We start from the raw sequence: 26,757 nt of genomic DNA on the forward strand, positions 1-26,757 counted from the left end.
TTATCATTTCCGGCAAACTGCAGGACGTCCCGATAATTCTGGCTGTCTACGGCCCTAACTGGGATGACAGTTCATTTCTAACCAAGCTTTTTACATCATTCCCAAACACTGACAACTACCATTTAACTACTTGATAGATCCTCTAACAAGGTGTTTCCTCTAACCAAATCAGCTAAGACTCTAGGCTGGGCGGTATGACAAAATTTTGATATCACGTTTTTTTTTAAAATCATATCGGTATTTGATGAGTTTTTTTTTTTTTTATGCAACAGTGTTCTGACCCACATTTTCTTCTACTGAGAACAGAATTACTGCAGTTGACTGTCTTTAAACAGTCCATTTTACTGTCATAAGGATTGTATCATGTTTTTTTTTCATGTCCACACACAGCGAAAAGCATGACCCCTTCAAAGTATGGTTACCATCACATGGACGACTATACAATTAAACATCCCCACCCACGCTAGTCGGCACCAGAAATACTAGTTGTTTAAAATATTTAAAAATGAAATATTTATCAATATTTCATTCATGCATGATGCCAGTTATCTGATGCTGCACGGCACTGATCAGGCTGTGGCTCTGTCAGCCGGCAGCTCCTCTCACCCAGCGCGTATGAACCGATCACCGTGGCAACACCAGATGTTTACATCAGCGAAGTCGCACAGATGAATGTAGACTGTGACAGAATAAGCTGATGTATATTCACTCAACTAGTGAAACGTGACCACATTAAGCACAGACAGACACAAACCTGCAGGCGGAGATGCTGCTGCTGCTGCTACTACTAGCTGCTAACGTTAGCCACACTATGTGTCAGGCTGGCAGCTAATGTTAGCTCTGGGTCCCTTACCTGCAGACACTGTGACCCTCTTTGGTCTGAAAAGGTGAAGCATAAGCGTGTAAGGTTTGTATTGCACAGCGCAAAGTAGCGCACATTTCAGCGGCATTTAAAGTACGATTTGGCGATTGTAGACTGTGGTTAACGTCTTCAAATGGCTCTTAATACACACAGTATTTTTTCGGACAGTGTTTAACATTATAAATTAATAAATTCTGCCTTGTGTTTTCTTAGTGACTATTCTAAATTAAATTTTGCGTCTAATCAACAGAGAAATTAGTCGCCAGGAACATCCCTAGTACACACGCTCAAGCAAGCACACCTGTGGTGTTGGTGTGCAGCAGTGAATTGGGTCCCCGCTGAAACACTTTCCCGCCGCGCATGTTGTTTGGGCTATTCACTGGTATGGCAGTAAATGAAAAATTCATACCATAACGAAAATAAAGACCGGTTTTCGGTACGAACTGGTATACCACCCAGTCCTAGATTAAACCCTTTAGACAATGGAGGTTTAACTCTGTGCTCTTAGCTGAGGACCACTATAGACAATTTTTGCACTCCCAAATTACATTGTTTTTTGAGTTGAATGACTCGCCGGAAACAAAATCGAAACATCCCATACCGCAGAATTGATACGACAAATTAAAGATGTTGACAATAAATATGCATCCAACCCAGATCCTAATCTCTACAAAGAACGTCTTAAACTACAAACAGACTTCGATTTGGTATCCAATAATGAAGCAAAACTATGAATACTCAAATCCAGACAACGTTTTTTTGAATCTGGGGATAAGGCTGGGACCCAGTTAAAATTAACAAAACATTTGCCAAATTTTATACTGAACTTTACACTTTTGACCACCCCCCAACTGCATGACACATTTAACAATATTAGATGTCAAAACTGCAAGAGGCTTGGGAGGACTAATAACTGCTGCTGAGGTTCAAGAAGCCATTAAATCATTACAGAGTAGTAAATCGCCTGGTCCGGATGGCTTCACTGCAGAATATTATAAAACTTTCATTTCACTGTCTAAGCGCCTCTCGTGCTCTTTAACTCCATTTAGATGGGCTGACAATGGCTTTCGCTATTTGGGTAATTTTATATTATTTATTTATAGTCTATGTACAATATGTTCCATGCTAACTTTTTACCTTTGGTCGAGAAGACTGAGAGAGACTTTGACCGCTGGTCCACCTTACCATTATCCCTCACCGGTCGGATAAATCTGATCAAGATGGTTGTCATGCCTAAATTCCTCTACCTTTTCCAGCACATCCCCATATACATTACTAAATCATTTTTTGACAAATTAGACGGGATGATATCCAAATTTTTATGTGGGAACAAACTGCCCTGAATTCGAAAGACAACCCGTCTCCCAAGAAAATCTTATATTGGATGAAGGATGATTGTGATTCCCTGCCTGCCTGGACACAATTAGAAGAGGCAGCCTCGCACCTTTCTCTGTGCTGTGTCCTATGTTCCCAACTTCCCCTCCCTGTACTCTGAGCCAACTCAGGAAAACCCTTGGCTTGCAGGGCCCTTCCATCCTCTCCCCACTTTTTAGAAATCACACTTTTAAACCCTCAAACACAGATCTGACATTCAAAACTTGGCATAGTAAGGGTATCATCAGCATTAAGGATCTGTGCAAAGATGGTATTTTTTCATCTTATGCTGAACTCTAGTCAAGATTTCTTCTGCCAAGCTCCTATCTTTTTCGTTGTTTTCAAATTAGAGACTTTGTTAAAAAGAATTTTCCCCATTTTCTTAATCGCCCTCCTGAAACCCTGACGGACACCTTGCTAGCCGTGGACCCCAAACACAAGAAATGCATTTCAGTGTTGTACAACTCCCTTTGGTTGACTACCTTAGAACTTCTAAATTTGATCAGGACTGCATGGGAGAATGACCTGTCTATGGTGCTGACGGATCAGCAATGGGCCACTGCTTTAAACTTGGTCCACACCTCCTCCATCTGTGTTCTGGTCATGCCCTAAATTGACGACCTTTTGGCAAAGTGTTTTTGATACCATAGGTGGGGCTTATGGCCAGACTACTCCCCCTAACCCAGTATCAGCTCCTGACATTGACCTTTCTGCTGCAGCAAAGAGGGCTCTGACTTTCTCAACCTTGCTGGCTCGCCGGCTGATTCTGCTTGACTGGAGGCTCAGCCACCCTCCATCACATAACGGCTGGGTTAAAGAAGTTCTTTACAACCTGAAACACTTAGGTTTTCACTCAGTGGCTCCGCTGAGACATGCCAAAACACATGGCACCCCTTCTTGGAATTTGTCAATTCCCCTGTCCTAACTCTGGATGTGGAGGAGGACTAAGCTCTTGTCCCTTTAATCTCAAAATGTCTTATTCTTTAAAAATTTTTGTTGTTGTTGTTGTTGTTGTTGTTGTTGGTGTGTGTGTGTGTGTGTGTGTGTGTGTGTGTGTGTGTGTGTGTGTGTGTGTGTGTGTGCTGTTTGTCCCAGTCTGGTTTGGTCTGAAGTGGGTGGGTTTATGGGTGAGTGGGGCTGTGTTTAGAGGATTTGTTGACATACTGTTGTATAGCCATGTCTTTTTTCACATTGTTTGATACCGCTATATGTCACTTTGTTGGAAAATCTCAGTAAAAAGATTTGGAAAAAAAAAATGCTTGCCCTGCTCTGTTCTGTCTGTCACAAAAGCCATAGCACACTGACCCTGAAGAACAAATATGTTTATGTATAACTAAATGTGGAAGCACCTATGCCTCTTGTGTGTGATTATCCTGTCCTGTGTCACAAAAAGCTCACAAAACAATGACTGGTTATGAGCCTCGTAAGTATTGTTACACTGTAAAATGTACCCTGTCCTGAATAATGACAGACAAGTAGAGACTGGACAACAAAGCACCTTGTACAAAAATCAGGGATGTGCCAGGTTACTAATTTCCCTTAAGATTAAATGCAAATTTTAATTTCTACCAGTCAACCAGTCTAACAGTAAGAAAACACTCAGAAAGCATCTAAAATTGAGCACAATTAATTAATTGATAATGTTATGTTGTCTGTTGTTATTGTTTGTATGTACTGTTTGTTACAATGTCTCTAACTTTATGTTACTCTTGTTTGTCAAATTTTTTCATGAAAAACAGGAAAAATACACACACACACACACATATATATATATATATATATATATATATGTATATGTATGTATGTATGTAGTGCTTGACAAATTTATTAGACCACCACCCAATGTACAGTTTATGCCACAGGTGCCCTAAATTAACAGCACTGGTAATTACCAAAATCATTTTTTATGTTTCTGTAATGGTTAATACACCAGTATGTAGAAGGTATTTAACCGAAATTATATTTTTAATGCTAAAATAAAATATTTTTTGTTATCCATGAATTTGCAAATTTACTGTTTTACAAAAAAACCCAGAAAAAATAGTAAAACACATGATTATTTCTTGATTAAGAAATAATAATGTGAACAGAAAATTAGTTTTAGTGGTTGAATGCTATGCTTGATTAATTTCTGAAGCCCAGTGAGCCAGCTCAAATTTGGGTACAAAAAGGTGAATTCAGTTTGAAATTCCTCATTCCTGTTCAAAATGGTAAAACGTCGAGAGTGCACTGAAAATGAAAGAGTACACATTAAAACACTTCATGATGCTGGATGATCTTTGAGAGAAATAGGGAAAGACATAGTGTCTCACAGTGTGGTCAAGTAGGCTTTGGAGTCAATTGCAGAGTCTGGTACTTACAAAATGCGCCAAGGAAGAGGCAGGAAATGAAAGTTAACTGAAGCAAATGTCAGACACCTCAAGATTTTAAGTACTAGAGACATCTTTTCATGCTGTCTTGTCATTTTCTTGTTGTTAGCTTTACACAGTGTTCATTCACAACTGCTCAGTGGAATTCTAAGTTAATTCTGCTTCAGATACTCACATACTGGAGGTCTTGAGCATATAGCTGACTGGACGCTCCTCTTGGTTCTCAAGCAGCTTAAGATTAAATACATTGGCCAGTAGCTGGCCCTGGTCTTCAAGATCCTCGGTCCTCAACATGGCTCGCGTGCAGGAGTCAAGAACCTGGAACTTCTCCCCACTGACAACAAGTTGACTGAATAAATATTGTTGCCACTTTTGTCCATAACCTTTTATATCAATGAGGGCTAGCTAAATAAACACCTCTCAGTATAACTTAACGCAACTTAACTATATATATATATATATATATATATATGTATATATATATATATATATATATATACACATATATATATGTATGTATGTATTTACATAATTTACATACACACACAGTTGTTATTACAGAAGGATTTCACAGTGAGAACACTTTATCAAATGCTTACCTGGAGCTGCGCTTGGTGACCAGCAACAAATTGTTAAACAGGAACAAGTAAACTGGTTGGTAGAGCTTACGACTCCGCATGGTCCTTGTGCTCTTAGGTCCAGCCATTAGCTGCACTTCACCCTTCTTTAGCAACCAGCGTGAGTGGGAAATGATGGGCACAGACTACAGGGATTAACAGAGGTGAAAAGATAGGGGCAAACAGTAAGTTTTATTGTAATACTTTCAAATTTACAAAACTTAATATATTTAGAGGTCCTTGCTGACTTATGTGGGAAATTCTTCAATCACAAAAAGCCAAACAAAGCTTAGTGATGAACCTTAGTTTGTTTTTATAATCCTGTTATTCTGTAATACGGAATTACCAAATTATATTAAAATGACATACTATGGGCCTCAGTTGCATTTTATCAAAAGTTATCTTCATGGGGACCACAATTAGCAAGTCTAGCACTATTGGTGCTACTTTAGGAAAAGCATTAAAGCAGAGGTGTCAAACTCATTTTAGTTCAGGGGCCACAACCAGCCCAATTTGATCTCAAGTGGGCGGGACTAGTGAAATTAAAGCATAATCTATTGATTGTTCTAGTGATTAATCAAGTAATCAGATAAGAAATATTGCGTGTTCTGCATTTTTTTCGGTTACATTACTTTTGCTATATTTAAGAACAATGGTAATATACAAAAGAGAAGATAAGACAGGTCTATTAAATGAACAACTATAAATTGCTAAAGTAAAAATACTCAGTAAAGTAACTTTACTTTTACTGTAGATTTACTTTTACTGTTTTTACTTTACTTTCTACTTTTTTTTCAAGCACAAAGATAAAAGTAAAGGTAGTAATGTCTGCAGAAACCACAAACAGAAGATGGAACTAACTCTTTTAACTGAAACAGTGTTTCAGTGACTCTCTGTGGCTCAGTAAATAGCATTTTATTTATGGCAGCCCGCCACATTAAAAACATCGACACTGCGCTGCGCACCTTTTTCGGTCGTGTCTAGAAGGTAACTCTTTATTTGCTCAACTCTCGCAAGATTTGTGTCCCTTATTTCTATTAAAATAATCAAACTTGCGTGATCTTTCGCGGGTCGAGGGTTCTCTTCTAGACACGACCCTCTCTGTCTCTCTGTCAAACTACTGACAGCAGACTGTCTGTAAACAGCATGATGTTAAACTCTGCAGTGTTTTACATAAAGACTTTATTTGTGTGGACACACAGGTTTGGTTTGTGACCTGTTTTGTTATTTTTAATTTTTTAATCAGTCCAAGAGGACAACGGTATAAGTGATTGATTAGTGATCAGTCTGCCCTCCTCTCCTCCCTCACCTGTTCACTCTGCAGTGAGAAGATCTGAAAGTTTCTCACAGAGAAACACAGACTCTCCTGTTTTACGTATAGGCCTCCTTATATAGTTGTTTAATTTTATAAGTGCATCTGGTTGGTGTCGATGTCATTAGCCATCACGTTAGTTTCTGTTGTAATAAACTCCGTCATTAACAACAGTCTCCTCCAAACGCAGCTTCTCTGCTGCTGTGAAAACTGAATCGCGGGTGGATTAATATGTAGGGAAAAACCCAGAATGCGAGTTAGGTTTTGTCTTTTTGTCTTTATGAAACATCTTGCTGATGAAGAAAGTCAACAGATCAGATACAGACAGGGTCAGAGAATCACACTGACTTCCTCTGTGTGTGTGTGTGTCTGTACTGTACGTGTGTGTATGGAGGAGCTGCATTGACGCAGAGAGGAGAGATGCTGCAGTGCTAATAAATTACATCAAAATTTAAATGTTGGCGCTCATCAATACTCTGGTCTTTAATAACCCCCACATGCCAAACAGTGTGCTGTACACTTGTTCAGATTTAAACAGATTTTAGTCCTCAAATTACTCTAGGAATGTTTTTTACCCTAAAATTAATGTGTCACACTTTGCAAAGTCACGGACTGGACCCTCTGGCGGGCTGGTTTTGTCCCGCGGGCCGTACGTTTGACACCCCTGCATTAAAGGATAGTTCACCCCAAAATGAAAATCCAGTCATTATCTACTCATCCTCGTGCTGTTTGAGAGTCACCTTAAGTTTAGAAGTTGTGTTTGCTGCCCCTAGCTGTTGTGTGTAAATAGGAAATACTTGGGTAAGGCCCAACACCAAGTGTTCCATTTAAACTCCAAAATCACTTCTGGCCCTGGCTGAGCAATACAATGGCTTAAAGGGATAGTTCACTGAAAAATGAAAATTCAGTCATTTTCTATTCACCCTCATGCCGTTTGAGGACCGGGTTTATTTTGTTACTCTGCAAAACACTGCTGGAGTTTTGTCTGATGTAATCCAAGTCTCCTAAAGCCCCAACATGCTGTAACTCTGTGTGCATGTGCACATGAACATGGCTCCAAGCTAAGGATCTACAGTGAAGGTTCAGGCTATAAACATGGTGTAAATAACATTTTTTTAAAGTTAACTTAGCATGTTATTTTGGCGGTTGTTTTTTTTACATTTGTTCACCATTCACTTCCATTGTTTGGGAGATTCTGCAGTGCTGTTTTCCTGTGAAACTCCAGCAGTGTTTTGTGAGCTGGAGAAGTAAACCAGACTTTCAATCAGCATGAATGTGAGAAGATAATAACTGAATTTTTATTTTTGAGTGAACTATCCCTTTTGGAGCTTAAATGAAACACTTGGTGTCAGGCGTTCCCCAAACATTTCCTATTTATACACAGCAGCCAGGGGCAGCAAATGCAGCTTCTCTTTTAGACATTTGGAAAAGCTTAATTTCCTGGAAAATAATAAAATGACTTTTTGAAAGTAAGAAGCAAATAGTATAACAAACCACAAACCAATTAACAAACGTTCTGTTATATCTTTAGATATCATTTACTATGCACAGAGACAACATCTTCAGTCAGGCTTGCTTTATAACTGACAGGAGTCTGTTAACATTACTAAAATGGCCTAATAGTGGGGACATCCTGTCTTCACACCTTACAGTATGCACTCTGTGTGGGTCTTCATTACCTTTACCAAACAGCACCACAGCCAGTTAGTGGGCATGGCATGCACTAGTCTATACAGGCCCTTTCACAACATCCACTCCCTCTCAAAGTTTAACTCAATTGTAGCTCTGTGTCTGTGTCTCTCAAATGATATAAGAGTACTTCACCAACAGTTGTTCTTTTTTCTTTAACAAGAAAAATTATCAGCTCTTCAGCCTAGCTGTATTCTTTTTTCTGCTCTTTACCAAAATGTGCAGTCAATAGTAACACAATATGAATTTTCACAATGCTTGATTTTTTTATTTTTATTTATTTATTTTTATTTATTTATTCATTTATTTTGTCATTTTAGCTTCTATTGGATGGATGGTAGCAGACATGCGGCGGCAAAGGAGTAGAGAGACATAGGTATTACATGTATCAAAGGCCTGTAATCCTGGGCTACCAGGGTGCCCCAGTACCTGTTTTCCCCAACACAATTTCTATTTCAGTCTCTGGCTCCTATGTCGTTAAGTTGTGGTTGATTACTACACTAATTAAAGAAAGTAAACATTCATTTCTGTCCTTGACAATGTGTCCTTTCCCTCAAAAAAATCCTTTATATAGGCTGGTGGTCTCCTTATTTGGTGTACCATGCACTGCACTGCCTCCCTCTATATGTTTCACAGTATGAAGAACATTGTCCTCTGCTCATGTCATACCTATTTCCTGTGCCACTTCGCTCATTGCTGGTGGAGTTATTATATACCTGTCCTTGAGCTGCATCTCCTCACCTCCTCTGTATTACTCGTGGTATCCATTTTGGTCCTCAGCTTCTCACCTATCATTAACTTATCTTGTGATAGTTCAGTTGTTGATTGTAGAGTGTTCCTGTCAAAGTATCTGCATAATCTACTGTATGTGATTGGCTTGGCTTCTCATACCACTCCCATTGATTGAGTGCTGCACTAGCAGGAGGTTTTCTGTGGTCATGTCATGTAGTGCATGATGTTACTTTGCTTTCTATGTGAGGCTACCACATGTAAATTTTTGTCAGCCCCTCCATGTGGCTCATCCTTGGATGTGACTGATGGATCTTTGTGCACAGCCTTTGTGTTAATTGTTGCTTTTTGATACACAAACCTGAAGCAGAAGGTGTTCAGTGTTTATCTAATAGTAGATCAAAACATTTATTCAGAATTTCTCATTCTACTTTACGAGCAAAAGTTATTGACCTCAGTTTATGGAAGCAGGGTGTGACGTCACTGGTTACCTGAATCTATTCTGTGAGGGCTTTCAACATCTTTAAACCCAACCCAACCTGAACACAGACTTTTATATATACTGAACTATACTGAACATTTGTACAGGTGCATTAAATCCTTGAAAACCCTTGAATTTTGATGTTTTCAAGGTTTGAAAAGTGCTTGGATTTTGGATAAAGTGCTTGAAACGGCTTGAAATTGTAATCACATTACTTTCAGAATAAAATGCTGCCTGACTACATTTAGTTAGTAATCTTTTAAGATGATTTATCATTTATCGATTAATTCCCAAATAAGAATACAACTGATTAAACATGTATTAAATGACAATTAATCAATAGCCTAGAAATGGCATTATCTGCACCTCTTTTGGCATTGTTTTGTCTCACAGAGTCACGCATTGGATAAGGAAAAATTAAGAGAAAAATATTATTAATGAATAATCAAGCAATCAACTGTTAACATTTTCAACTATTGGTTAAAGAAAATGCACAAAATTTACCCTTATAGGAAGCTAAGTCTACTAACAGACAGGTGACCTCTTTGAAACATTAAACATTCTATCACAAAACATAATTTTGGTTGATAATTAGGGGTGCAACGGATCAAAAAACTCACGGTTCGGATCATATCACGGTTTTGAATCACGGATCGGATCATTTTTTGGATCAACAAAAAAGAACAAAGTGGGGGATTAGGATTAAATTACTTTAAAAATGCACTTGTCTTTGATCTTTGTCTGTCTTTAATTATCACCATAGTTATGTAATGTAATAATAATGATAATGGTAATAATATTAAAAACTTCAAACTTATACAGTGCTGTACTATGTGTATACTATACATACAATCAAGCCCGAAATTATTCATACTTCTGACAGATTTTGACTTAAAGTTACTGTTATTCAACCAGCAAGTTTTTTCTTGATTGGAAATGACACAGACGTCTCCCAAAAGATAATAAGATGTGTAAATGTACAAGAAGCATCATTGTGGAAAAAAATATTTCTCAGCTTTTATTTACATTTGAACAAAAAGTGGCATGTCCAAAATTATTCATATCCTTATCAATAATCAATAGAAAAGCCTTTATTGGCTATTACAGCAATCAAACACTTCCTATAATTGCTGACCAACTTTTTGCATGTCTCCTCTGGTATTTTTGCCCATTCATCTTTAGCGATGAGCTCCAACTCTTTCAGGTTGGAGGGTCTCCTTGCCATCACCCTGATCTTTAGCTCCCTCCTCAGATTCTCAATTGGATTCAAGTCAGGACTCTGGCTCGGCCACTGCAAAACGTTAATGTTTTTGTCCACTAACCATTTCTTCACCATTTTTGCTGTGTGTTTTGGGTCGTTGTCGTGCTGAAATGTCCGCTGGTGCCCAAGGCCAAGTTTCTCTGCAGACTGCCTGATGTTGTTGTTGAGAATCTTGATGTATTGCTCTTTTTTCATGGTGCCTTTACTGTGATTAGGTTCCCTGGTCCATTGGCTGAAAAACACCCCTAAAGTATTAGGTTCCCACCACCATGTTTGACAATGGGGATGGTTTTCTTAGGGTTGAAGGCTTCGCCTGTTTTATGCCAAATGAAGGATACATCATTGTGGCCAAACAATTCAATTTTTGTTTCATCTGACCATGAAACAGAAGACCAGAAGTCTTCTTCTTTGTCCAGATGAGCTTTTGCAAAGGCCAAGCAGGCTTTTGTGTGTCTTATCTGGAGAAGTGGCGTCCTCCTTGGTCTGCATCTGTGTAACCCAGCAGTGTGCAGTGTCCGTTGGACGGTCTGCCTTGAGATGTGGCCACCAGCACAGCCCAGATTCACCAGGATGGCCTTGGTGGTGATCCTTGATTCTTTTTCACCTCTCTCACTATCCTCCTGGCCAGCACAGGTGTCACTTTTGGCTTCCGACCACATCCTCTGAGATTTTCCACAGTGCAGAATGTGTTGTATTTTTTTAATAATACTTTGCTATGTAGCCACTGGAACTTGAAAACATTTCAATATGGCCTTATAGCCCTTTCCAGACTTGTGAACAGCCACAATGCGCAGCCGCAGGTCCTCAGTGAGCTCCTTTGTTTTAGCCATGACTGTTCACAAACCAACTGCAGAGAGCTGCTGTTTTTCATCTGTTGAGTTGATTAAAACAGCTGTTCCCAATGAATCAGGGTAATTAGATACTTTAGAACAGCTTGGACTATTTGGAATGGTACAGAACTTTGGATTTTCCCATAGACTGTGACAGTTTGCAAAGGGTATGAATAATTTTGGACATGCCACTTTTTGTTCAAATGTAAATAAAAGCAGAGAAATAATTTTTTCCACAATGATGCCTCTTGTACATCGTCTTATTATCTTCTGGGAGCCGCCTGTCTCATTTTAAAATCAAGAAAAAACTTGCTAAAAAACTTTAAGTCAAAATTTGCCAGGGGTATGAATAATTTCGGCATAACCATTATACACTGTACAGTATAATACACAACTATGCTCTGTAGTCTGGCTCAATGTCCCGCCTACAGCACAGCACATCTGATTGGTTAGAAGTCATGATCAATCAGCAGACACACTGTGTCACAGACGGGGTGAGACAGAGCTGCACCGGTGAGCAGAGAGGAGCTGTGTAGAAGTTAAGACAGCTGATATCACCAAAGTTTCAATGAACATCACAGTTTTATGATCTGTTTCTTTGGTGATAGCATAGTTACATCAGTGAAAAAAGTTATGGTCTGGATTTCACTCAAGGTGATGTGATAGTTTTTAAATCAGTCGCTCTTCACAGAGATGCGCTGCACACAGCAGCAGCTATGCATTGAGATTTTGGGTATTATAACTTATACAAAAGTAACAGTGACAGTAAAACTATGATGCTCACATGTGGTCCACGGATCACATGCGTGCCGAACTGTAGAGGGCGATCTGTACGGGACACGGATCAACTGTGGTCCGTTGCACCCCTATTGATAATAGCACAATAATATCCGATATAATGCGATGAAAAGGTGAATTGATCATTTTGTACATTAATATGTCAATAAACAGCTGTAAGGTGTTGGGAAAGCTTGAAAATTAAACTTAAAATTCCAGACTGGAATGGAAATTTCCAAGAACACACTGGCTGTAGTGTTGTTGTCAGAGAAGTAAGTGTTTCATTACAGCATGTTTCTTTAGTCTCTGATGACATATCATGGTCATTTCATGATTTAGTATCTTAAATACATTACATGTTTCTCCTTCACAAGAAAAAACACACTTTGTGTCTGAGATAAGGAGATAATGAACTTATGAACATTAGTATATTGCAACCATGCTTTGTCTTCCATATACAAACCCTATGTACTGATAAACATTATGTCCAAGCTGCTTTTAAAAGCAATCTAGTAACAGTAGTTTATATAAACTCTGTTCATTCATCTGTTTCTATTCTTTAAACCTTGCAGTGGCATCTTTAATTGGTCTTACCGATGTGACGTATTTACCACTGACTAATAATCATTTGAATGCAAATACCAAGGAAATATCGTGAGATGCTACCCATCTTCACAACTTTAAATAACCATGGCTCACATTGTGGAATAGAGATGGCTGGAAGCCAGTGCTTCCCAAACTTTTTCTGGCAAGTCCACCTTTCAGAAACTGAAAAAGGTTTGTGCCCACCAGACCCACAATTTTTATCAAACATTAACAATAACTGGGGATGGAACTCATAAAAAAGATTCAAAAGTTGAATTTTAGTGAACTCAAGGTCAGCAGGATAGACTAAGCAAACTTTATTTCTCCTAAATGGATCATTTAACTTTGTTTCACTCTTTATTTCTCCCCTGCCCCCCAGTTTGGGAACCACTGCTATAAGGGATAAAACACATCCAAAACAAGACAAAAGAGAGACACACTTCTCTGCTACAATTATTAACCCTTGGAATGGAAAGGACTTATTTTCTTTATGATGAATTCAGAATGAAGAGGCCTTGAAGAGGCTGGTCTCTAAATTGCCACACAGTAAGAGTCTGAAGAAATCCCCTAATCCATAGCATTACATTGCACTCCTTGAAATTTAGTAAATGATTGTCCTGATTCTCTCCTCCTGCTTTGTTACAGCCACATCAACAAGGACTTTTATTACGAAATGCAGGAAGGCAAAGAAAAAAACCTGGCTGCCACATTAAAAACAATACAGAAAACGGCAATATGCCTTTAGGAAAACAGAACTGTACGACTTTACAGCAGAAAATGCAAGATAATAAAACTTAGTTTACCTTGGACTTAAACTCCAGTGTTTTCTCAATGCTGATAAGTTCCTCAGTGCGACTCATTTTACGTACACCTTCATTACATTCTTTCACAATCTGAGGAAGACACAAAAATACAGCATCAGTCTATAACCTTAGAATGTCATATTATTTTGTTTACTGCCTCTCCATGTCCCATGTTTAGTTCTCACTGTTATGGGATATATAAAAAATATTTTTTTCCAATATTAAAAATAAAGTGAAAAAAAAAAATCTAGTTTCTTCATATTATGGAAATTCCATTGGCTGCAATCTCATTTATTGTTTATTTCAATAAAATCTGAGTTAACCTCTTGGAACTCTGAGGACACTGGCTGCACTGTAGTTTGGGCTTGATCTAATTAGTTAAGAGTTATCTGTGATTATGCAAAATTACGATAATAATATAAAATAATATTAAATAATGTTTATAATATTTCTATAATATAATAATAATGTATTCTTTAATGATAATGGCTTATTTGCTTTGCTCTGGTGTGATGCTAACAGAGTGGTTTTTTTTGGGTTTTTTTTTGTAGTAATCTGCCTCCCACACCTACAACACTAATCTGCTTTTGTTGCCAATCTGGACAAGCAGCAGGGTGTATAAAAGCTGCTTTAATATGAGTGGCAGACTTCACTTATACAATTTACCTTTGGCAATTAGACAGTGATTGTGGCCTGACGTTGTTTTCATAAACCAATTCTAATCAATACAATTTCATTTTAATCCTGTGTCTGTATCTCAGGGTAAAGACAAATTGAATATATGGTGAGGCATGTGGAGCCACTGCTTTGTCATAAAAAAACAAGCGCAAGTTCTTGTAGATTAACTGCGAGCTGGACATGGTGCAAAATCATGGTATGGCTACCAATCATATCTGACTTATTGTTGAAATGCAACTCCAGCCAGATGCACAACTATGAATCATTTCTAAATCTAAACTGCAACAGTCATTGAAGCAGCAATATGCCACATTTAGAATTAGAGGATGAGGGAACTGCTCACAAGCAGCTGGTTGTCTGAAGCACTGACAGCACCGGATGGCCTCACTCAGCTTGAGCCGGTCATACAATGATCACTCACTCACTTTATTCCCAACCAAAGGAAAACAAAACAACAAAGCAAATATGTTTTCTGGATTATAATCAGCAACTCTTTTGCTCCTTATTTTTCCTATTACTTTCTGTTAGTGGAAGTATATTCTGTCCTGGTGTTAATTAGGGAGAGGTCAATCATGTTTGTTATAAACTTTGCATAACACTGTACTCTGTCTGAGGACATGCATTTTATTACAATTATACATTTTATTACATACATACAATTATTAGAAGGCCCTTGGACTAAAATCAATATCATCAAAAAGGAGCAAGAGGTGACTTTATTTGACGTAAGTTGCTTCAGATACTGGTGAGATGATGACATATAAACCAGAGAGACTGTGAGACACCAAAACACTGTACAAATGTTTGTTTCCAACCTTAGAAAGTTAGGCAATAATTATTTAATCTCTCATCTCACCAATCAATGTAAAATATCCCGCTGATGATGCAAAGTAATATACTAGGGGTGTGTGCTTGTAGTTACCTGGTCTGGCAATGCATTGTGTTATTAAATGTAACAAAAAGATAGTCATAACATCATGTCAGCACCTTCCTTATAACTGCCTCAGTGTCCCTATGAGCCCAACCTGGGCCTGCCCCCTCACTAGTGCTCACCTGCTCCAGTTGCTGATGTGCTTTTATAGCATTCACTTCCCTCTCTGAATTTTCCTCTGCTTTTTTCAGGATATTCTGTGTAGAGAAAGAAAGTCAGATAAAACCAACAAAAAGTGGCCAAACCTCTCAGGCACTCTACAACTTTGGCATTAACTCAGATGACTGATGACTGGATGAAAGAAACTGATGAGAAAAAAGTTGTTTGTGCTGTATTGTTAGCTTTCAGTGTAGCATTTGTAATACTTGATCACAAGTTATTATTGAATAAGTTGAGATGTCATGGCTTTGAAGCATCTGCTATGACATGGATCAAAAGTTATCTCACCAACAGGAAATATACTGTACATTTTAATGATAGTTATTAAAGTTGTGGAGTGCCTCAAGGAGGCTGTTTAGGGCTGCTTTTGTTTTCTATTCTTTATTTATTTTTATTTTTTATTTTTTATTTTTTTACAAATGATTTACCTTTGGTCTTGCATTATGCCACCATTGCAAACATACATCAGCATAGACATCTGGAGAACTTGGTAGGGTTTTAAATGAGGAATTAAAATCAATAGAAGAATGGGTGGTGGTAAAAAAAAAAAAATGGGTTCTTAAAATAGAAAAGACAATAGGTACAAAATATTTGCTAAAAGTTGTGATAGCTTTGCACTTTACTATATGAGATAAAAAATATTGAACAAGTAAGAGATGCAAAGTTATTAAGTATTATTGATTAAGTATTGTTGATGATAAAATGTCCTTGAAAAGCCAACTTGATTGGATGGTGGTAAAAATGGGCAGAAGTATGGCTGCTATAAAACACTGTAGGAAATTCATGCCTGGCTGTTTGACCAAATGATAAGTACAAAAATTAGTGTCATCACAGTTAGATTACTGCTCAGTGATTTGGTCCAACACAACAGAGGGTACTTAAACACGTTACATGTAGCTCAGAACAAAGCAGCTTGCATAGATCTTAACTTTCCACATGGAACAACACTAAGTACACTGAGTACAATGCATGGTGTAAAAAGTGTAAAAAGTATGTTGCACTATTCTCTACTGCAGAGTTTGCACTATTCTCTACTGCAGAGTTTCCCAAACTTTTTTGCTGGAGACCCACTTTTTAAAAATGCCAAACCATCATGACCCAAGTCACAATCACCTTATCACTAAATTCTGTACAAATGCATTTGTGCATGAATTCGTTCAACGTTCCTGACCATTTTTACTGCCATTTCTGCATCACCCTATATTATCTTGACATTTTACTGAAAACTTACACTTGTTAAAACTTTATAAATGAGATATAAATAAATTTAGACTATATTTTCACTATTGTTAAAATATTAACGGGGACTCCAGGAAGAGTAGCTGCTGTTACAATGCAGTAGCTAAAGGGGATCTAATAAACAAACAAATAAGCAAACCTGTATTTATTACTGCAACTTTGACAAAAGTTCAAAATACATCAAACACTGCAGAAGTTTGCTATTTTGATGTACAGTATATACTTGTATGTATTTAGTTTTAACTCATGTTGGCACACTTACTTGTACTAGCAGCTTGAGCCTTGTGATTCTCTGGAAAGGAAGAATGAGGAATGAAGTGAAGGAAAGGCCCCTGACACGTGGATGGTTCTCCAGTGTAGCCATGGCCTCTCGAAATGCCTGGTTTCCCTCTCTGCACACACAGTCATGTTAAGATAACACAATGCTTAACTGATCTTACAGGTACATCAGACACATGTACAAACACACGCACACTCACTTTCTCTTTTCTCTTCAATGCAGTGATGAGAGATAGATAAAGCAACAAAAAGACACATCTCATATGTCATTAAAGGAATAGTTCATCCAAAAATGAAAATTATCATTATTATTAACAGTATCTACTCGTCCTTATGTTGTTTGAGGATCATGTTTAGTTTTTTATTCCACAAAACACTGCTAAGTTTCACAGGAAAATAGTGTTGCACAATCTCTCAGAACAATGGAAGTGAATGGTGACCACTTTTCAAATGAATAAACAACAGAAAGAATACATAAAATGCTTTCAAACTGCTCGTCTGGTGTAATTCAAGTCTCCTAAAGCCCCAACATGCCAAGCTGACTTGAAAGACCATGTTTTTAGCCTGAATCTACACTGCAGATCCTTAGCTTGGAGCCATATTCAATGCACACTGTCTGAACTGGGTGTGTTTGGTGTGATGGTGTGTGATGGTGACAGCCAGGGTTGGGAGGGTTACTTTAAAAATGTAATCCAGTACAATTACAAGTTACCTCTTAAAAATGTAATCAGTAACTTAGAAGTATCACAATATTAAAGTAATGTACCTGATTACTTTTAGATTACTTTTGGATTACTTCAATACCAAACATGCAAATAAAGACAAGAGAGTATGAAAGATGTGTCATCTGCTAAGTGTATTTTTTGAGAAACATACAAAGCTAAATAAATAAAGAATAATAATGATAATAATTGTAACAATCATTATCATTGTTATACTTATTAGATGTAAAAAATCACCACCTGAAAGAGGTATGTTAGGTATTAACACGCTCCAAAGTTACCTCCATGTAATTTGCCTGCCCTGGTGTCTGCACTGCCTGTGACATGAAATGCACAGATGCTGACTTTAATCACAGGTGTGTCAAACATGATCATCTGCTGAAACTGATTTCCTTTGCACTCAGAAGCAGTAAGTCTTAATGGCGTTGTGCCAATAGCCCTTTATGGCAGAAATCTTGCTATTATTACTAAAAATATGATTTGTTTCCGACCTCTAAAGCCAAGAAGGGCTTTTAAAGTGTTAAAAAGAGATTGGATGGTTATAATTAACAGCACAGAGCAGGTAAAATAATGCAGATGATAAACAAGAATATAAGACCAAACACACAACAGACGTTATGACGTTATGTTTATTGCACGTTACACATTGCATACCTCAACTTTAGCTTCCTGGATTTCTGAGTATTTTGGCAAAAGTTAGCGGTTTGTCTTCGTACCTGTAGATTTTTCTTAAAGTTGGACGTTGAGTCCCTGGATGATGACAGTATTTTGACAGCTGGGAGGAATAATTTGATGTTATTCCCCTTTTCTGATTTAAACTCAAAATGATGCCAGAGTTTCCATCCAGTGAAAGCATTTCTCTCCCCAGCAGTGGCCATAATGATGAAGGACCGTAGCTTACATTATGTTTACACACGGATTGAGGCTACGCAGCTGGTCGTTTCATGTGTTGATTTGTTGTGGTGTTGTGTCGTAAAGTGTCGCAATGCATGCAAACTGTGCATGTATCTGCTGCATTGTAGTATATCCCCTTTGTTTTTAAAATGTAATCCTGCTACGTAATCCCATTTCTTTAATTAAATATACTGGTAATCTTTTTTCCTGTAATAGATTACAGTTACCTTTTTTTGGTATCCTAATTACGTAATGCTGTTACATGTAATCTGTTACTCCGCAAGCCTGGTGACGGCATGTCAGGGCTATAGGTGACTTGGAATATGCCAGATGTGCAGTATAGAGGCATTTATATTTTTATTTTCTTGTTTTTTTACTTTGAAAACTGGTCACCATTCACTTCCATTGCCTGGGACATTCTGCAATGCTGTTTTCTTGTGAAAATCCAGCAGTGTTTTGTGGACTAAAAAAAACTAAACTTGACTTTCAATTGGCATGAGGGTGAGTAGATAATGACTCAAATTTCATTTTAGGGTGAAGTATCCTTTTAAGTTCCCACTGATCATCCATGGAGAAAGATTACACTGGCTGTGTTGATGACTCATTATTTTCATTTTATTCAAACTATTAGTTCACTTAGCTGATATTTGACTTTTCAACACATCCCATGAAGAGACCAAAGCCAACAATGTGTTACTCCTTATCACAATTTTTTTTTTTTGTTAAGTCTGAGCCATCGTAGACTTTAGCAGATGTTATAAGTAAGGGCTGAATATGTTGGGGACTATTTTCAGCATTGGATTACTGTACTAACATTTGGTGTTTTGAGTAAGTATTTCCAGCAACAGGACAGCGAATGTGGCATTAGGTCAAAAACTACAGCGTGTGTATTCATAGTAGAGAGGGAATGTGCAGCGGTGAAAAGAGTACTGAAAATCTGTACTCAAGTACACGTACTGTTATGTTGCTAAAATATAACTCAATTACAAGTAGAAGTTCTGTCACCATCACCTCTCCAAACTAGGGCTGCAAAATTTGTTGTTTAACCAGTAGTTGAGACTGTTAACAACTGATTAATCATTAAAAATTTATGATACAAAACATGCTTGTTTTTTTTCTCATTTTAAGAGTAAGTTTAATTTTCCTTACTCAAAAAACATTTCCACCAGACGTGTCTGTGTAGATTCTCAATCATCCAGGTCATGGTATTCGTAGCAAGGTTTGTCATAGGCAACTGGACTTGATAGAGTTCTTGAAGATGTTTCACCTCTCATTTAAGAAGCTACTACAGTTCCAGATTCCACTTCCAGAACTGAAGAAGCTTCTTGGATGAGAGGCAAAACGTCTTCAAGAACTCTATCAAGTCCTGTTGCCTACTACAAACCTTGCTACAGATCTCCACCAGACAAAACAATGTCAAATGAGATGCACTCACTGCCATGTCTATTGATTAAATAACCATGAATACATTAAATTGGTTAAATACTTAACAACAATTGATCGATTAATGATTAATCATTAACATCCTAATCCTAATCCTAATGTGTGCTGCCGCAGCATTTTGTTTTGTTTTTCATTTGTATGTCTTTGTTTTCATTGGCCCGTTTGTGATCACATCACCTTATTGGCTACCAAAATGCAGATGAAAGGTCTGGATATTAATTTAAATTGTACTCAGTATTCCACTATGATTTTAAAAGTAACTAAGAAGATTACAAATATGGAATGCATAGTTATGTACAAGTAAAAGTACAGACTTGGAAATGTACTCATAACAATACAAGTGCCCACAAAAACAGTTTAATTATAGTATTTAAGTATTTTTAATTAGTTACTTCCATCCCTGGGAACATGTCACTCAGTACAACAGCATGGCTAACGTTTGTGTTTTACACATAGAAAACTTGATTGAAAATAGCATTTCTTCCAAACCAACAGGTAGGGATATAAAGTAAAAAAAAAAGAATTTGGAGTTTAAACATCAAATAACAGCAGATACACTAAACTGTCTGTACAAAATGGGATTTAATATTTGCCTCCAATCTATTTACTATTTTTCTTTGAAATAGAAAACAGTGAACTAGGAAAAACATTTCTAAAATATTCCAAAGATACAGGAATATATTTAGAAAATATGTGGGCCTTGTTTACTTTCGTAAAACATGTTCCGTAGCTGTATGTATGCTGGTTAAACAGCTGTGTGAGTGACAGCAAAAGACACCAAGCATTTAAATTAACTATTAACAAGCACAAAGCACCATGACCTCAAACACGTCTGAACGTTCCTTCAGTTAGTACGGTAGCTACAACGACGTATCTCAGCTACAACAACACGATTTCTGTAACCGGCTTTGTGGGGAAATGCTTCCAAATATTAAACAATAAAGATGCAAAGTGTGCACTGCAATATTTAAAATCTTAGGCAAAACTCCAAGTGTTGCCCAAAGTGTTCAAAAACACTGGATTCATCCTTTCTCCAAAACACCTCTATGTAAAATACTGGCAGAGGTGGCAGAATGACAGATTTACATTCAACATTTGCTGTGGTGAAATGCAGCTCTCACTGAGGAAAGACAGTCAATATATATCCCGAAGAATCCATCTGAAATCTTGTAGCGAGTCAGAGCTTTTTGAGAGCTTTGGTTTTTAATTCTGAGTGATCACTGACTTCAACCATTCACCTCTGAACATGAACTGAATATGGAGTCTGTCTCTGCTTAATAGAATGATTTTAAAAACACCAAACGACTTGCTTTAACAAATTTCAACAAATTTCTTTCCAGGATCAATGTCTAGTTTTCAGAAAAAATATTAATCCATAGTATATACCAACACAGGCCCTCCCTTGAACCCTGCCCCATCCCTTCTGGGAATCTCCCCATGGCTGATGTGCCTCACACTTTTAGCTATGCACTGCATACTTTCATAGTTAAACATACTTTCAAGTATTTTTTCAAGATAGGTGTGTTTATGTGCATGCATGTCCTCCTCTGCATATGTGTATACATATATATATATACGCATTCATAATTTAAAACTAGAAGAGGTCATTCAGTAGAGTACAGATCTCTCCCAGGCAACAGATGGCAAAGTAACTACTGCAGTGACTAAGTGTAGTCTAATGTAGTGTAGCATACGTATACAGTTGTAGTATAGTGCAAGGTGTCTTATCTAGGTGCATAGAAGATTTTTAATCAAGTGTTTCTGATAGTCTTCTTTAAGATGCATAGAATAGCACAACAGTGTTCTAACCAAGTGTCCTGAGTTCACCTGACTGTATAAACTTAAAGGGATAGTTCACCCAAAAATAAAAATTTAGTCATTTCACAGGAAAATAGTGTTGTGGAATCTCCCAAAAATGGACAGGAAGTAAGGTTGGAATGGCTATTGCAAAGCACATCATTCTTAAGGTCTGGCATAAAGAGACAGCTCCTTGGCTTATAAAGTTCTCTAGTACTTTATATATGGAGAAAATTAAATAGGAAATGCTGGAAAAAGCAAGGACATTTAAACAGATATGGCAACCCTTTCTTCATGATATTACAGTATTGATGGAACCCACATGAGACATCAAAGGCTTTTATTTACACTTATATACTTGCTCCAACATATTTCTTAAAACTTAAATTGCATAAGTGGATGAAACCTGTGTAGTAGAGTACACCATTTAACTCACCTCCTCATATGTGAATGGAGGGGTGGGAAGGGCACATAATGTTCCTGTCTGTTGACTACCCCAGTGTTCTCTTTCTCCTCTTAAAAAGCTATAAATAAAATACTTTTTATTTTTATTTTTATTTAAAAATTGTGTCAATGTGCAAAAACTACTACTCCTGTACCTCTATTAGTGAATGTGAAGTAAAAGAGCAAAATGTATACATATCATAAAACAAATCACCTTTGTTTTATGATATGCAGCCTGGAAATAATCTGTCCTGGAATGAATGTAAGTGAAAATCTTTTAAGGATCTGCCAGCCTACATGAAGAAGAAATATGGTTTACAACTGAAACAGAAAAGGAAAGCAGCTCCTTTTCACCAGATTATTACATAATTAGCCACTGTGATTTTGCACAGTTTTGTCACATTCTTTTCAAGTGATATAACTAACATTTCCACACTGAGGCTCAGCCACTGATGTGATTGAATGTGATAAGTAATTAGACTTGGCACTCTTAACACCCTTATTAGTGTGATCAGACTGTTACACCAAACCTTCTGAATAGATTTTGCATAATGTCATTAACATCCAGTGGTGGACAGTAACGAAGTACATTTACTTGAGTACTGTTCTTAAGTACATTTTTTGAGTATCTGTACTTAACTTGAGTATTTGTTTTTTTTGGAAACTTCTGACTTTCACTCCACTACATTTCAAAGACAAATACTACATTTCTAGGAAGGTTGTTGTTACTTTTTGACTAAGCACATCGTTGCAGTCAGCTGTTGCTATTTCTTCTTTTCTAAAATGCAATTGGTCACATGCTGTGTTCCTCACAGAAAGAAACCAATCACAGTAGCTCCTCTCAAATGGGACTCATGTAAAAGCAGAAATACATCCAGACGCTCTGTAACAAGAACAAGCAAGCTCTCCCTCTTTCATTCAAACAAAAACCGGTAATGGTGACAGCAGGAGAAAGACAAAATTAAATCTCAAGATGTTATTATAATTATTAATTATTCCAGGTAGCTTTTAATGTTGGATTGTTTTTATCAGGGTGAAAAATACCACATAATTCACGTATATATACTGCCTCTGAAGCCAGAAAGAAATCTCAGTTATTTAACAGACTTGGAGAACTCCTTACAGTTAGCTTCAATCTGCTCTTATGCAATGATTTTAATACAGTTACATTAGAAAATGACAACAGCTGTCCTTTTTGATTTTGATTGTATTTCTATGCTGAAGTGTTTATAGGTGTTTCTATAGGCTTTGTGTAGCACAGTTGTTCTACAAGCAGGTCAGTGCATCATCAGGTGGTTTCAGAGAGTTACAAGCTTCTGTAAATGCATCATGAAAACAATACAGTATGTATTGATATTAGAAAATGTACTTTGTAATTTGTACTTTTGAATAATTAAGTATTTTTTAAAACCAAGTACTCTAGTACTTTAACTCAAGTAAAATTTTGACTGAGCAACTTTCACTTGTAGTTGAGTAATATTTTACCAGGAGTATCTGTACTTTGACTCAAGTACTGGGGTTGAGTACTTTGTCCACCACTGTTAACATCTACAGGACATCTAATAAATTGACTTTCTTAGTGCTATATATCGAAAAAGTTTGTTCATAATCTAGTCACAGGCCTCTGGATTTTCAGAACACACTTCATGTCTCAATTTGGAACAACCAGCAGGCCTTAGAGGTTTTTCCAGTAGCTGGCAGAGGTCCCAATTATTGAAGGGACCTGCCCTCTGCAGCGCGTGGGAACATCTCTCTCTCACTCAGGTATGTAGTTGACGAAGAGGGACTTATTATATCCAGCCACACCCTGCACATCACATTTGTCATAATCAAAAACAAACCTGTTCTCTACTGAAAAGACATGGGCTGCCAACATTCACAGACATAAAAAACACAGCTATGTATGAGGGATGACACCTATTGTTCTTTCTCACAGATCTCTCCAAACATGTATTTATCATAAATAGTCAGTCAAGCAGGCCACAATATTGTTCTAAGCACAGGCCTTCTAAAGACAAAAATAGTATTTGTCCAAAAAAAAAATCACACTACATTTTGATAAACTGTCACATTTGCTTCAACAAGAAATGGCTAAAAGCTACTTCTACACCACTCCACAATTAACTACTAATGTATTCATAAAATAGGTACTCACAAAATACGCCTGTAGTTCTTCTCCTGGTACACCTGGTTAATGACGTATTTGATGAAGACATTGAAGTGTTCCACAGCGTGGTAGTAAACAATATCACACACATCAGAAATCAAAATAGACTTCTCAATTCGGTGCTCAAGATCCATGAGGAACCTGAAAACACAATTACCCAGGGACATGACAAACAAGTTTATTTGCTGGACTACTACTTCAGAGATGAGATATATGATCAGATTTTCAATCATAAACTCATTTGTGCTAACCAGGACTTTGTTATACCTTTCACTGGCTTTCATGACTTCCTCGATGTTGGAGAACAGAAAATGCATGTCGGATTGGCTGAGAGTGCTGATTAAAACAGGGTTATGTAGGAAGTGAGTCTCCAAAATCTCCAAACTCTTGTAGTAGGATGCCTCTGAGGTAACAAGCTCAAACATGGCCTAGACAGAAAAGTAAATTATAAGGTCACATTAGCCATATTATCTTCATCCAGTGAGAAGATGATATGATGAGAAAATTCGGATGAAGTATGATGTCCTGTTGGCATAACTGCCTGAGGCACATACAGTATAAGGCTCATTGTTTTCATTTGACTGATTTTCACAGAAAAACTAACAAATAACTAGATTTAAATGATGGATGTATGCAACAGTGGATGAGGTTTGTTAACATGACATCTTTTGTTAACACGCATCTCACCTCATGGTGAGACCTTCATCAGATAATGGTGTTTGATTGTAAGCCCAATCTTGGTTCAATTATTATTTTTATTTATTTATTTTTTTAAGACTGAATATCACAAATAGGCATTGGCTATCTGTTAACACTAGGCCAGATAAACTTGAGTTATCACCTCTCTTAAACTGTTGAACTGTAAGAAGAACATTATACCTTCATGAAATTGGGATTTATGAAGAGAGCCTGGCTGCAGACGAGATGGCAGATGTCAACAACAAAGTCATTTGTTATCCATATACATGAAGTCTCCTGACCTCAACAGCTGGAAGTGGTAGCTTTTAAAAAAAAAAAATCTATCATCTCTCAGTTATTTTTTAAACCTTTATTTGATACAATAATGTAATTTTCTTGATTTATTTAAAGGACCACTGTATAGGATGTAGTGGAATCTAGCAGTGAGCTTGCATATTAGAAAGGCCTCGCCTCACACTCCCCCTCCAAGTGTGTAGGAGAACCTGCGGTGGCTGTGCAACCTGTTAAAAAAATGCAAAAGGCCACATCTAGGGCCAGAGTTTGGTTGTCTGTTCAGGGCAACTGTATAAACATGGTGCTGCAATATGGACCCCACAGAAGAGAAGCCACTCCTTCTGTGGCTATAAATTGCTCATTCTATGGTAATGAAAACACAACAATTCTTATTTTCAGGTTATTATACACTAAAACATATTTACAGTCCATTTCTGCCATATTCTGCCAATAAATCCCTATAAATCTTATCATACTTAAACTTTAAAAGACATGTGTGTTACGATTTAAACAAGGTGGAGGACCCAAATGCAGACCACACAGAGGAGCGGTTCAAACGGATATTTAATTAAAAAAACCAAAAGAACACAAGGGCTTACATAAATCCAGCAGGTGAGGGTCAAAAATCCAGGCAGGGGAAAAAAACAAAAACCCACATACAGAAGAACACTGGGAAATAAACAAGCACTGAGACGGGGCGAGAGGGAGTGACAATGAACCGACAAAGAAAAGAGGACAAGACACAGGATTAAATACACTAGGAAGGGGAAGAAAACAAGACACAGGTGAGGGCAATCAGAGACAGGTGAAAATAATCAGTGATCGCAAAGGGAGGGAACACAGACAAAGACAGGAAGTAAAACCAAAACACATGAGGAGGAACAGAAACTATCAAAATAAAACAGGAAACAACCAACAAGAATCCCAAACCATGACAATGTAAATCTAAGTCTTGATTTTATACCCACCTAAATGTAGTGGTGGAAAAGTTTGTATAACCTAAGCTTTATTGCTTACTTCCTTGTGCTAGTTAGTGCTTAAGGCATCTGTCTTTTTTAATGAGATGATTAAGGAATAATGTACAGTGCGCATGTCATTATTGTGAAATAAATCTCAACATGGTGATGCAGGATCCCAAAAAAAAGTGGAGGGGAATTGAATCATCTCCAAGACAAACATCTGAATATTCACCGATAGATAGTCCATATAGCCACACAGCCTCTCTCTCAGACTTATCATCATCACCATAGAAAAACACACAAGGAAAAAGGTTCATTTATTAATCTTTGTGGACTGGTAGTAGAAAGGTAGTAGTAGTAGTAAAAACAACAAGTTAATGGTGC

The 26,757-nt window shown here is 37.3% G+C and overlaps 1 protein-coding gene across 1 annotated transcript in view; it reads right to left on the reverse strand.

Annotated features, from left to right (window-relative positions):
* The window catches only part of ngef (neuronal guanine nucleotide exchange factor), a 59,520-nt gene that overhangs the window by 6,095 nt on the left and 26,668 nt on the right, over nt 1–26,757 (reverse strand). The window contains exons 6-12 of the mRNA XM_084716750.1: nt 24,710–24,870; nt 24,431–24,583; nt 16,959–17,088; nt 15,421–15,495; nt 13,690–13,779; nt 5,205–5,368; nt 4,781–4,939 (exon numbers count right to left, since the gene is read on the reverse strand). Coding sequence (XP_084572876.1) covers nt 4,781–4,939; nt 5,205–5,368; nt 13,690–13,779; nt 15,421–15,495; nt 16,959–17,088; nt 24,431–24,583; nt 24,710–24,870 — 932 coding nt within the window. The remainder of the gene's footprint in view (nt 1–4,780; nt 4,940–5,204; nt 5,369–13,689; nt 13,780–15,420; nt 15,496–16,958; nt 17,089–24,430; nt 24,584–24,709; nt 24,871–26,757) is intronic.

This window comes from Lutjanus erythropterus, chromosome 4, assembly GCF_056507025.1.
Source record: "Lutjanus erythropterus isolate fLutEry1 chromosome 4, fLutEry1.hap2, whole genome shotgun sequence".
Taxonomy (NCBI): Eukaryota; Metazoa; Chordata; class Actinopteri; order Lutjaniformes; family Lutjanidae; genus Lutjanus; species Lutjanus erythropterus.